The sequence below is a fragment of the Lampris incognitus genome, chromosome 21 (genome assembly GCF_029633865.1).
Source record: "Lampris incognitus isolate fLamInc1 chromosome 21, fLamInc1.hap2, whole genome shotgun sequence".
Lineage (NCBI taxonomy): Eukaryota > Metazoa > Chordata > Actinopteri > Lampriformes > Lampridae > Lampris > Lampris incognitus.
The window spans coordinates 450001-463117 of NC_079231.1; the positions used below are offsets into that span (position 1 = coordinate 450001).

The window sequence follows — 13117 nt, forward strand, 5'->3', positions numbered from 1 at the left end:
TTGATAATGTAGTTCAGGTGTTGGTACTGTAGTTCAGGTGTTGATAATGTAGTTTAGGTGTTGATGCTGCCATTTGTGTTTACACCGTAGTTCGGGTGTTGATGCTGTCATTTGTGTTTATACTGTATTTCGGGTGTTGATAATGTAGTTCAGGTGTTGGTACTGCAGTTCAGGTGTTGATACTCTTGTCTGTGTTTACACTGTAGTCCTGGTGTTGATACTGTAATTTAGGTGTTGTAGTTTAGGTGTTAGTACTGTAGTTCAGGTGTTGATACTATAGTTCAGGTGTTGATGCTGTTGTTTGTGTTTACACCGTGGTTCATGTGTTGATACTGTAGTTTAGGTGTTGGCACTGTAGTTCATGTGTTGATACTGTAGTTTAGGCATTGGTACTGTAGTTTAGGTGTTGTAGTTTAGGTGTTAGTACTGTAGCTTAGGTGTTGTACTGTAGTTCCGGTGTTGATGCTTTAGTTTGTGTGTTGATGCTGTAGTTTATGTGTTGGTACTATAGCTTAGGTGTTGGTACTGTAGCTTAGGTGTTGTACTGTAGTTCAGGTGTTGATGCTTTAGTTTATGTGTTGATGCTGTAGTTTATGTGTTGGTACTGTAGCTTAGGTGTTGGTACTGTAGCTTAGGTGTTGGTACTGTAGTTGAGTTGAAGAAGAATCTTACTGTTTTAAAGTTGTCAAAGGCAGCCAGGATGATCTCATGACCTCCTCTCACCAAACACACTGCTGCCAATAACTCCAATACTAAAGCCTTTGTCCTGGGGAGGGGGGGGGGCAGAGAGAGAGAGAGAGAGAGAGAGATTTTTTAAAAAAAACTTTATTAAAAAACGTGTAAAAATCCCAAACCTGTTTTCTGTGTGTGACAAAGTGGTTGAGAACACACCATTTGTCCCGTCATCAACCCTAATCATTTCCAGGTGTTGGATTTCCTTGCCACAGTGGAGCAGCCTCAACTCAGGTACTGCTGATCAACTCAATGGGAGTATTTAAGCAGTAGCTTTGGAGTTGCTAGGGGGCTGTAGGACGTCAGGGTGTAGACATGTGCACGAGATGTTAGTTCAAGCTCAATTGTTGTGAGTTGAGTTTTGGTCAGTTAACAGTAATTTGTTTGTTTGCTTTGTTCATTCTTCCACTTTACATGTCGCTACGCCCTGTAAACAATTGTATTATATAAAAAGTCTTGAGTCTGCCTCCCACAGTTTAGCCACTCGGGCCAGGCTTTGCCACACCATGACAAAAAAAGTACTGTACAACAAATAGAACAACAATTTCATCACCTACCTTTTGATAAAATCACCCATTCCTTTAAAAAAATTAAAAATCAACCCAGACTGGCTTTGACCACTGAGATGAAAAAGGGAAGTACTTCCTGCCCTGTCCTGTTTTCCACTCTGTTCTTCCTGCTACTGCAGATTGACAGTTTGGCCTCCCCTACTATCAGATTTAGTAGTTGCCACTTAGACGTGTCAGATTTTTGTAGCCAACTTCCAAAATGAGGAAAGTCTTCGACCATCTCTCACCAAACTATCTAAAAACATTCTTCAGTGCATTAAAAAGGTTAGCCTTTTGCATCAGTAAAAACAATGAAAAACAGTCTCTAATTCTCCACAAAATGGACATTCACTTGAAACTGTGGTGTTGATCACAGAGCTAAAACTATTTACTGCAATGGCACCATGTCCATTCCTCCACTGTAAATCACCAGTCTTTTTCTTTAGAGGTGGTTTTTCAACCCTCCATACTGGTTTCACACTACTGCCCACATCTAGTTCTTGTCTTCACAGTGTCAACTCTCCCACCCAGTTTACATTTGTTCAGAGCTTTCACGCAACAAGTATACGGTTTTTCCTTTAACTGTGTACATATTCACATATTTACAGTCAATCACATTTAATAAGGGTCCTGAGAATCCACCCAGATTTGGAAAAAAAAAAAAAAAGCAAAAAAAAAGCCCAGCTCTGGAAATGGATCATTTTAATTGGAGTGTCCACTCCACCACTGTACTCCTGCAGCATCTTCACCTCCTCTTCCATCAGTCTCTCAAACCACATATTTAAAATGTTCCTGGTCTGTCAAATAGATCTCTGCCAGAGAAGAGAAGCCACAGCCTGGGTGTCGGTCAGTCCAGGACCAGCTATATCCACTACTCTCCTCAGAGTGACCACTCCAGTGGGGCATAGTATGCTGGTGAGACCCGGTGTTGTGCTGTCTTGAACATCCATTCTGGCCCCATTAATGAGAGGCTCTTCTTACATGGAATTTATTTAAATAAATTCCATGTCTTAAAAAGTGCTTTATAAAAAGGAGGTAATTCACATAGTTTTAAAAAAAATCTATCAAAAACAATGCAGTGTTTAAACCCAGACCAGCTGTCGTTCTGAAGATGCTGCTTGTCACATGTCTCCAAAAGAACATCTTTTAGACCTGTAAGATAGCTCTGTACAAACTGTAATCTGAATGTAGCTATTCTCTATTCTATTTTACATGTGTATTAGACCTTGCCCCCCTCCTCTTTTGGTAAGAACAACACACTCTGGGGGACCCAATGTAACTTGTCCCAGAAAAAACCCCACTAAGATTGCTTGTATTTTTTGGTGTTAGACCTTTAGGTGGCTCCTTGCAGGCCAACCTATGCTGCAGAGCAGAAGCTATCAGGTTGTTAATGACTAGTGCCCTGCCTCTAAAGGACATTTGTGGCTTCAGCCATTTACATTTATTTAACATTCCATCTACTCTCGCTACCATACCCTCACAGTTCTTCTGACTATGGTCTCATTGCCAAGGTACACTCCAAGATATTTTAAACCATCTTTCCTCCATGTCAACCCCCCTGGTAGACTGGGCAGACCCCCCCCCGAACTCCCCACTGCCAGTGCTTCACTTTTTTTCCAGTTGACCTTTGCAGCTGATATGGTTCCAAAAACTTTTTAACTATTCTCTCCAGTTTTCTGATCTCGCCAAGGTTTTTGACAAAAACAATGATATCATCTGCATAAGATGATAAAATGTTTTGTTGAGATCCTTTAAAAACAGACCTTCAATAATGCTACCCCTTACTTTACATAACATGGGTTCAACAGACAATGAATACCACATCCCTGAGAGTGAACAGCCCTGTCTAACCCCCCCCCCCCACACACACACACACACACACACACACTTTATAAGGGGCACTTAGACCTTCATTTATTTTCAGTACACTCTCAATGTCCTGGTATAAACCTTGATCATAGCTATAAGGCCTGGGCTGGCATTAAAATTGTCCAAAGTCTTCCAAAGGTAAAGGTGTTCAACCTGGTCAAAAGCTTTTTCTTGGTCTAGAGAAATGGGGCTAGTTTCAAAGCCCAAAGAACTAGAGATGTCGACGATATCTGAAATTAAGGACATTGTGCAGAATAGACCTACCAGGTACACACTATGTCTGATCTTACTAAACTACTGAGTCAATCACCTCTCTTAGTCTGTTGGCCAGTGCTTTGGACAGGATTTTATAGTCCGTACAGAGAAGAGACACAGGATGCCAGTTTTTGATCTCTTATAGATCTGCTTTCTTTGGTAAGACAGTTATTATCACTCTCCTGCAGCTTAGCAGTAGCACCATGTCTTTAAAACTCTCATTATAAACTATTAAAAGATCTTCACCCATCTTCCTCCTGAACTCTATAAAACTCCACTGGAATCCTTTCCTCCTTCCATGACCTCATCAAATTTTTTTCTAGGTATGTTATCTCACCAACTAATTAGGCCCTCTGCTACAACAAATTCATCACCATAAATTTTCTAACCCATTTTTTTCCAACTACATAAGTCTAGTGCCTCTGGCTCAGAGAGTGACTTTGCCTACTCAGAAGCAACCTACCATCCAAGTTGTTTTGGAGCAGCATATACAGTACTCAAAGGAGTCCAAAGTTTCTAAAAGGCTCAATAGGGCAGCGGCACAGTTCATCTGTATGGACCAAGTGACACTATATTTAGTTGAGAGAGCTGGGTTCAGAAACCTTGCACACAACCTGGGCAAAAGGTAGGACCTCCCCTCAAGGACTTTCTTGAGTGTGGAAGTTTCCTGAGTGAAGAAAATGTAGACACCCTTGTTTTCTTGGCCAAAAATCTAAACAAGGCAAAGGGCCTGAGTAACAAATGAAAAACAGCCAGCCACCCTAGGACTGTGATTTAGGCTGAGTAGTGACAGAATACTATTCAAGCCACTTATGTTGCTATATTTGTTGGGCTATTAATGTTCTAATTTTTGTCATAGATCTCATTGTGTTGAATGTAATTTCTTATTGTTTTAATAGATACAAATCTATGGCCTGGTAGCCTGTCCAGGGTGTCTCCCCGCCTGCCGCCCAGTGACTGCTGGGATAGGCTCCAGCATCCCTGCGATCCTGAGTAAGGATAAGCAGTTTGGATAATGGATGAAATCTATTATGAATTGTGACAAAGAAAAGATGTTCAGAATTAAGATAAAGCTCAATTGCCGAGTTGACAATACTTTTCTTGACCAAGAAAAAAAAAAATTACACAGCCAAGATTTAGGATAGGTTAGAGGTAACTCAACAGTTTGAGATTATGCTGCTATTTTAGTTAACCCAGATTATTGTCATTTTACATTAAATGCCATTGCTTTATTTTATTGTTCTCATTGTTCTAAAAGTTTGTGTTTTCCACGTTGGAAACAAAACACAATCTGAGAGTGTTCCCCCTTTTTTAAAAAAAAGTATCAAAATTCACGACTTGGTGACGGTATTGAAACAAAAATGTTGGTATCGTGACAACACTACTCCCACTACATCCTCCAGGTCTTTCACTTAGACAGTTTTCTTTCTGTTTTGCAGCCTCCTGTCCCTCACCTGCCTCCTTTTGTCCTCCTTCACCCGCCTGACTGTCTTGTTGTACTTTACCTGTCTGCACCTCCTGGCTTCAAATTCATCCATACCACCAGATCTGATGAGAGAGGCGGTGGAATAGCTGCTGTCTTCTCTGATTCCTATAGCTGCAAGGAAATCCCCCTCGGGAAATTCAAGTCTTTTGAATACCTTGGTTTTTCTATACATTGTAATGCTATGATTTTAATAATTACTGTCTATCGACCACCAAAATCTAAACATGGCTTTCTTGATGAATTTTCAGAGCTACTGTCTGTGGTTTCCACTGAGTATGATTACTTCATCATCTTAGGTGATTTTAATGTTCATGTTCACAATCAAACAGACCCCAGTGCTAGAAACCTAATTCACTTACTGGAGGCATTTACCCTCACTCAGCATGTTTCTGGAGACACCCATATTAAGGGGCTTACTCTAGACTTAGTAATATCAAAAGGACTTAATATTACTGTACCCTGTGTCATGGATGCTGCGATTTCAGATCACTGTTGTATATTTTTTGATGTATCTGCTTTTCCTGTACAACAGAAGAGCACACGAATGATAAAAAAAAATGCTTCATTGACAATAATACAACTGAAACCTTTAAGAAAACTGTAAATGAGTTGTCACCCTTCATGGCATCACAAACTGAGGATCTTGTAAACAACTTCAACTTAAAAATACAAAATATCTTTAACAACATTGCACCTGTTAAAACTAAAAACATTGAAAAACCAAAAGCCCCCTTGAGAAATGGAGTGGTTGTTAGGCAGCTTAAGAGAGAGTGTTGCCAGCAGAAGGACAGTGGGGAAAGACTAAACTTCAGGTTCACCATGACATTTACAAGGATAGACTGAACAAGTACAGCAAAGAAATTAAACAGGCCAGATCGTCTTTTTTCGCTAAAATCATGAATGGAAAAAATCAACAGTAGTAAAATGCTTTTCTCTACTATTGATCAACTTATTAATCCACCATCTCCAAACCCATCAGAGATGCTGTCCACTGAAAAATGTGAGCAATTCGTTACATTCTTCAATAACAAAATTATTGCCATTAGACAGAACATTAGTGCCTCAAGATCCAGTAATGAACCTACCCTCCAGTTCTCCAGAAATGTCACTGGTGCCATGTCTCACTGACACTCTAATAAAAGTCTAGACAATATGGTTGAGCAGCTCAGGTCCTCCACCTGCTGCTTGGATTCTCTCCCTACCAAATTTTTTAAAAATGTTTTTAACTGCTTAGCATATGATGTCTTGGAACTTTTAACGACTCTCTTCAGGCAGGTATATTTCATGCAGAACTTAAGACAGCTGTCGTTAAACCACTTCTGAAGAACAGCAACCTTGATGCGACAGCTATTGCCAACTACAGGCCCATCTCCAACTTACCATTCCTCAGCAAAATACTTGAAAAAACATTTAGCCATTTATCAATCAGGCTTTTGATCTCACCATAGCACAGCAACAGCACTTATCAAAGTTGTGAATGATCTGCATATGAACACAGATTCTAAAAAATGATCTGTTCTTGTGCCCCTGGATCTCAGTGCCACCTTCGACACCATTGATCATGACATGTTGCTAGAGAGATTAGAAAAATGGATCGGCTTCTCTGACCCGGTTCTCAACCGGTTTAGAACAGACCTACAGGACAGGCAGTTCTTTGTATCTATTGAAGACTTTTCCTCAGACAAAGTGGGTATAATGTGTGGGGTACCCCAATGTTCGATTCCTGGACCATTACTATTTAATCTCTATATGCTCCCACTCGCACAAGTTATACAGAAACACAAAATAAATTACCATAATTATGCAGATGATTCACGACTGTACATATCCCGAGCTCCTGATGACCTAGATCCCATACGTTCCCTAACCCAGTGTATTGACAATATTAATCTATGGATGTCAGAGAACTTTTTACAACTGAACAAAGACAAGACATAAATACTTGTTTTTGGTGCAAAGACTGAGAGACAGAGACAACTGCAGCTCATCTCAGCTCTCTGTCTCTGGAGTGTAAAAGTGAAGCTAGAAATCTGGGTGTAATCATGGACAGTGATCTGAAGTTTAAGAGCCACATAAGTCATCTCACAAGATCAGCCTTCTACCATCTTAAAACATTTCAAAACTAAGAGGCTTTCTATCAAAATCAGACTGTGATAAATTAATCCATGCATTTATAACAAGTAGACTATACTACTGTCATGGACTATACACCAGCCTCCAAAAATCAGTTGTGCTCCAACTACAGTTAATTCAAAATGTGGCAGCACGTGTTCTCACCAGAGCTAAAAAGTATGAGCACATTACACCTGTTCTTACATCTCTGCATCGGCTCCCCGTCAAAACTAGAATCGATTTTAAAATTCTGCAAAACGTGCTGTCCTCTGTGCAACTGTGGTTGAGATAGATGGTGTATAACCGTGGAGTTCAGCTTTGGTTTTGTGCTCCCACCAGGAGATGTTCTTAACTCTCATAAGGAGGCGCATGCATGTTCCATCAAGTCGCCTGAAGATTTGTTTTCATTGTCCATGTCTCCGACCCATAAAGTAGGATACTTTCAACACATGCTCTGAAGAATGCTAGTTTTGTCTTGTCAGAGATGTCAGACTTCCATGTATGATGTAATTTATTACAGGCATTCCAGGCTTGTCCTTTCCTTGACATTAAATATTTCTTCCTGTCGACAACAAAAGATCGGCGATATTTGAAGTCAGGGACCTCGTTGAGCGGTGTTCCATTACCGGGCGTGATTGGTTTGCGTATTGTGTCCTCGATTGACACGTACATGGTCTTTTTGGAAATAATACTGAGACCAACTTTAACTGAAGCTTTTCCAAGACAGGTTAATAGCTCTTGGGCTCCTTGAAGAAGTGATGCTGTTAGAGCTATGTCATCAGCATAGTCGAGGTCTGTGAGAAACTTGCTTGGGTTTCTGACTGTCTTACTTGGCTGAACATCCAGGCCACTGCTCTTCTTTGTATCAACTGATTGTCACAGGATGTAATCGACGACTACAACAAAGAGGTAAGGTGCAAGAGTGTCCCCTTGCAGTATTCCAACAGTAGTCTGGAGACCGTCTGCAGTTTGCACGTAGCTGGAAGCATTTTCATACATAATGGCAATTTCATGAATGATTTCTGATGGAATTCAGTAGTTTAGAAGACTGTGCAGCATTACTTTCTGGTTTATACTGTCAAATGCTTTGCAAAAATCGACAAAAATAATGGTTGCTTTTCTCTTGCATATTCTAAACTCTTCAATAATTCTTAGAGCCAGGATCTGAGGTGTAGTCTTAGAATACGATCGATATGAACTGTTATTCTGTTCAGAAGCATTGAGTTGTATATTTTTGAAGCTACTGCAGATAGTGTGATACCTCTACAGTTTGACGGAATAGAAAGGTCTCCTTTCTTTGGCAGAGGGAGAATATAAGAAACTGAGAAGCCTTTTGGTTTATTACCCATTTTCGTTTCACTGCAAAATTTGAGTAACTGCTCGTGGAAAAGTGGGTTTTTCCAGATGATGGCTGGAATCTGGTCTGGGCCTGGAGTCTTCATTTTACTAAGTTTGTTTAAACACTTTCCCAGCTCTTCCATATCAAATTGGTCTGTTCTGATTGGTAGATTTTCTACCACTTTATGGTTGAAGAAAGGATCACTTGTGTTGATGTCATTTTGATCTGCCTTACCCAATAGAGATTTAAAGTGTTCATTCGAAAGTAACGAGGGCTCCTTTCACTCTCTCCTGCATGAAATTCCTGAGCTCCAGTCTTTTTCTTGCAGCAGGCCATTGGTAGCAATGTCTGGATTATTCAGAACACACTCAATGTTCTTAATTTTGTCCTCCCGCTCCTGGACTGCTACTTTAATACTAGCAGAGGACTGAGATGTATATTGCTGACAGAAGACACAAATCTGTGCCTTACCTTCTTCCAACCATTGCCTCAGCAAATCAAAATCAGCTTTTTTACTTTGCCAGCAGTCCCAAGATTGTTCAAAGCTCTGACAGAAAATGCTATCCTGCAACAACTTGTTGTTGAAATGCCAACATGACCAAACTTTTTGCTCAGGAGAAATGATCAAATCTACTGTGATGAGATGGTGATCAGTAGAGCCAACTGGAGTAATGGAGCTACTAACTAGGCTGGATGCCAGTGACTTTGAAATGTAGAATCTATTTAACCTGGCTGCATTCACCATGGTAGTGCTCACCCTGACCCATAAGTACTGTCTAACAGTGGGGTGTTTCAACCTCCATGCATCTAGTAAATCTGATAAAGGAACTATTCTGCCTATGCTACCAGGTGACTGAATGTGTGGTTCCTCACTTGTCCTGTCCATGGTGAAATCAATGGTGTAGTTCCAGTCCCCACCTATGAATAGCTGCTCCTGATCAACTTCTGCAGCTCATCCCTCAAAACACTGAGAAAGGTTAATCTGTCAGCTCCCTGAATAGGGGCATAGACATTGAGCAAGCAGAAAGGGCACCCTTCAGTTTCTATCCTTACAATCAGACACCTCCCCTTAACTAACTCCACAGATGACACAATTCTTGGATTAGACCTTTTAGTTAGTAACACTGCTACTCCTCCACTAAAGTTGGTGCCATGGCTGAGTGCATATGACCCCTCCCACCACCACCCCAATCTATCTCATTAGTTTGGTCACTATGAGTTTCCCGCAGAAAAAACACATCTAGCTTTTTCTGCTTCACAACCTCAGCCACTAAAGCCCTCTTAAATCTGTCCCTCCCACCATTAATGTTAAGAGATCCAACTCTGAGCCCCTGTACGAGATGGGTAGAACAGAGAAGAAGACAGAGACAGAAACAGACCAGCATGAACCAGAAAAGAGTAAAGCACCCTGTGATGCAGGATCATAATTTATTTCACAACTTTTTCCTTCTTACAGTTTTCCCCTTTGCTGCCTTTCTCAAGGCTGTGATGCGTTTCTTATGTCGAAAACGTTTTTTTTTTCATCAAGCAGCTCAACACCAGCCCATTTCTGCAGATGACCAACAGTCCTAATGAACTTCTCTGTATCATTAAAATAATCTTTTACTTTTACTGACTTCCCAAAAGTTTCATCAAAAAATCATTTGTGTCCTCCAGAGAATATAGATCTGTGCTGTGGTTTGATGTTTCACCAGCTGACACACCATCAGACTCTGATTCATAATCCAAGTCCTCAGCCTCACCTGTCACCTGGCTACAGGGACTGTCCTCCACACTCTGTGTTCTCTTCAGTAGGCCTACCTCCACCCTTCACACTGTGTCCCTTACCACTGAGCACATCCTCAGTCCCTGCCAAGCTGCTGGATGCAGCTGCCTGTTCAGCTGCGAGTGTCTCTGCAAGCTCTGCCCCCGGCTCCGAGGTCATTGGCCGAGAGCCTATTTCCTCATCTACAACCGGTGGAGCAGGCTGTTCCTCCGACTGACTCTGTTCTCGTCTCCCCGCCTCGGAGACATGATCAGGGGGCAGGATGTTAGCCTCTGCGGTTTCTTTCTCCGCTTGCTGTCTCTGCGGACGTGCGAAGCGCTTATAGCCGACATCACCACACTCAAAACATTTCACCTGCCCCGAACTAGAATACACCATGTACGAGCCATTACCGAGTTTAACTCTAAAGGAATCCTCCAAACTCTGTGTTGGAGAGTCCAGAGACATAAATACTTGTCTCCTGAGTGACTTAACATGTTCTACCTTCGGATCTGTACATCTGAGATGGACAGTTGTGAAACCACTGACAAATTTACCAGACCTCCACAGCTCATTTTACAACAGCTCGCTGGGGATAAATGGCAGAACTCCCGACATTGTGATTCTGGTAGAGGGAACCGACAATGGAGAAACAGTAGTATAGATATCCCTGATAACTACACCCCTCTCCATCATCTCACTAATATGACGCTCCTCCTTCAAAACACCACCACAACCTTGTTCATCCTGGAAGCAAACAGTAGACCATGACCAACGTGCTCTCCAACGGCCAACAAAACCTCCTCCACCATCACGCTGGGCTCCGGTGGGACTATCCAGATCCCATGACGGATGGACAGAAGTGGCGTCTCGGAGGATGCCATTCTTTCTGAAAACAACCGGACAAAACAACTGAACACTCGGTACATGTAGTAATAAAGTTTACCTGATCATGCACACAGGACAACGGAAGAATACTGTAGAACATCCGGAAAAAAATACAGCAAACAATTCAAACTCCACGCCAATGCGAGAGAGAGCGAGAAAGTCTCACCTCCAACAATGGCCATACTGTCCCGCTAGCATTATGAGAGAGAGAGAGAGAGTGAGAGAGACAGACAGAGAGAGAGACAGAGACAGAGACGGACTGACAGACAGACAGAGAGAGACAGACAGACAGACAGACAGACAGACAGACAGACAGAGAGCGAGAGAGAGAGAGAGAGAGAGAGAGAGAGAGAGAGAGAGAGCTGAAGGACGTTGCCTTTGGACGCTGCCCAGACGGCCCCCCTCAGATTAGCAGATGATGCTCCAGCCTTCACCCAGATGACCTTTACATCTCATACCCCCGAGAGACTGCATCATGCAGCAACCACCACACCTCCAGCAGCACAGCCCCCCCAGACCCAGAGCACCGCCAGTAGGACATGTGAATCCCCCGCTGAGATCCCTCTGGCCTGGCCCAGCCCTCCAGCAGTACAGCCCCCCCAGATCCAGAGCGCCACCAGGAGGACATGTGTACCCTCCATTGAGACCCCTCCAGCCTGGACCAGCCCTCCAGCAGCACAGCCGCCCCAGATCCAGAGCGCCACCAGGAGGACATGTGTACCCTCAGTTGAGACCCCTCCAGCCCGGCCCAGCCCTCTAGCAGCACAGCCGCCCCAGATCCAGAGCGCCACCAGGAGGACATGTGTACCCCCCGCTAAGATCCCTCTGGCCCGGCCCAGCCCCCCAGCAGCAGAGTCCAGCTCAGCAGCAGGAGCAGTACAGCTATGCCGCAGCATTGAAGGGAACAGCCAGAGCCAGCAACACGGACATGGGAGAGAGCAAACAGCTGCTCAGCCTCATATGCACCAGGTTGATGGGCTAAGCATAGTGAGTGCACGCAGTCTGCTATAAATGCTGAACTATAAGCTTAAATATCCTAGTTCCTACCAAATACCTGTCTTTGACACTGTTTATCTCAGTTTTAAAATGGTTAATTTGGTTTTGGTTTTTGTTCTTAAATTGATTTTACACTCATGAATGCACTATCTATTGCACTCTGGCATATCCAGGGAATTAAATCATCCATATTTGGGTGTAAAAGTAAGACCCTGGAGTTCAAAACTAACATGGACGATATAGACATCATTATCCTTCAGGAGACTTGGTGTAAACCAGACTCCATCACTCACTGTCCCCCAGACGACAAAGAAATCATAATATCATCCACCAAACACCCCTCAATTAAACAGGCAAGAGATTCAGGAGGAACCATAATTTGGCATAAGGCAGAGCTTACAAATTTTATAACAAAAATTAAAATGCAGAAATCACACATCTGGCTGAAAATCAAGAAAGAGAAAACAAACGCACAAAAAGACACATTCCTCTGTGCAATCTACATTCATCCAAGTGATTCCCCATACTTTGATGAGGACATCTTCTCTAACCTCCATGATGAGATCTGCAGGTTCCAGGCTAAGGGGGACGTGATGACATGTTGAGCTATGAATGCTCGAACAGGCTCCCTACCCGATTTCAATACTGACAAAGGTAATAGTCACATAATGGGTCACAATTAAATTAAAAATGTCACTAATCTCCCTAGAAACAGCTCTGACCCACAGGTAAACAAGAACGGGAAGGACCTCCTGCAGCTCTGTCGAAGCCTGGGTCTGTACACTGTCAGTGGTAGGTTACGAGGGGACTCTGGGAAGAAACACCTATTGCTCTCCTCTTGGCAGTAGTACTGTTGACTACATGGTCACAGACCTACTCTTCCTCTTTCAGAGCATTCACTGTTAAAGCACTGACCCCTCTGTCTGATCACAGACAAATTACCCTGTTCTTCAAAAAGACAGACACTAACCTCACCACACACAGCCCAGCAAGCTGTTCAACCTTCCTACATCATACAGACGGGCCCAAAACAGCACAGAAGAGTTCCAGAAAGCAACCAGCAGTCAAAACATCCAAACACTATTAAACAGCTTTCTGGACATGACCACATTCACAGTAAGGAAGGCATCAGTCTGGCGGTGAAACAT

At 42.7% G+C, this 13117-nt stretch overlaps 1 protein-coding gene across 2 annotated transcripts in view; it reads right to left on the reverse strand.

Moving 5' to 3' along the window:
* LOC130131332 (formin-like protein 2) overlaps positions 1 to 13117 on the reverse strand; it is a 214405-nt gene that overhangs the window by 134579 nt on the left and 66709 nt on the right. For both annotated transcript variants that reach the window (XM_056300987.1, XM_056300986.1), the window contains exon 9: positions 673 to 766. In XM_056300987.1, coding sequence (XP_056156962.1) covers positions 673 to 766 — 94 coding nt within the window. The remainder of the gene's footprint in view (positions 1 to 672; positions 767 to 13117) is intronic.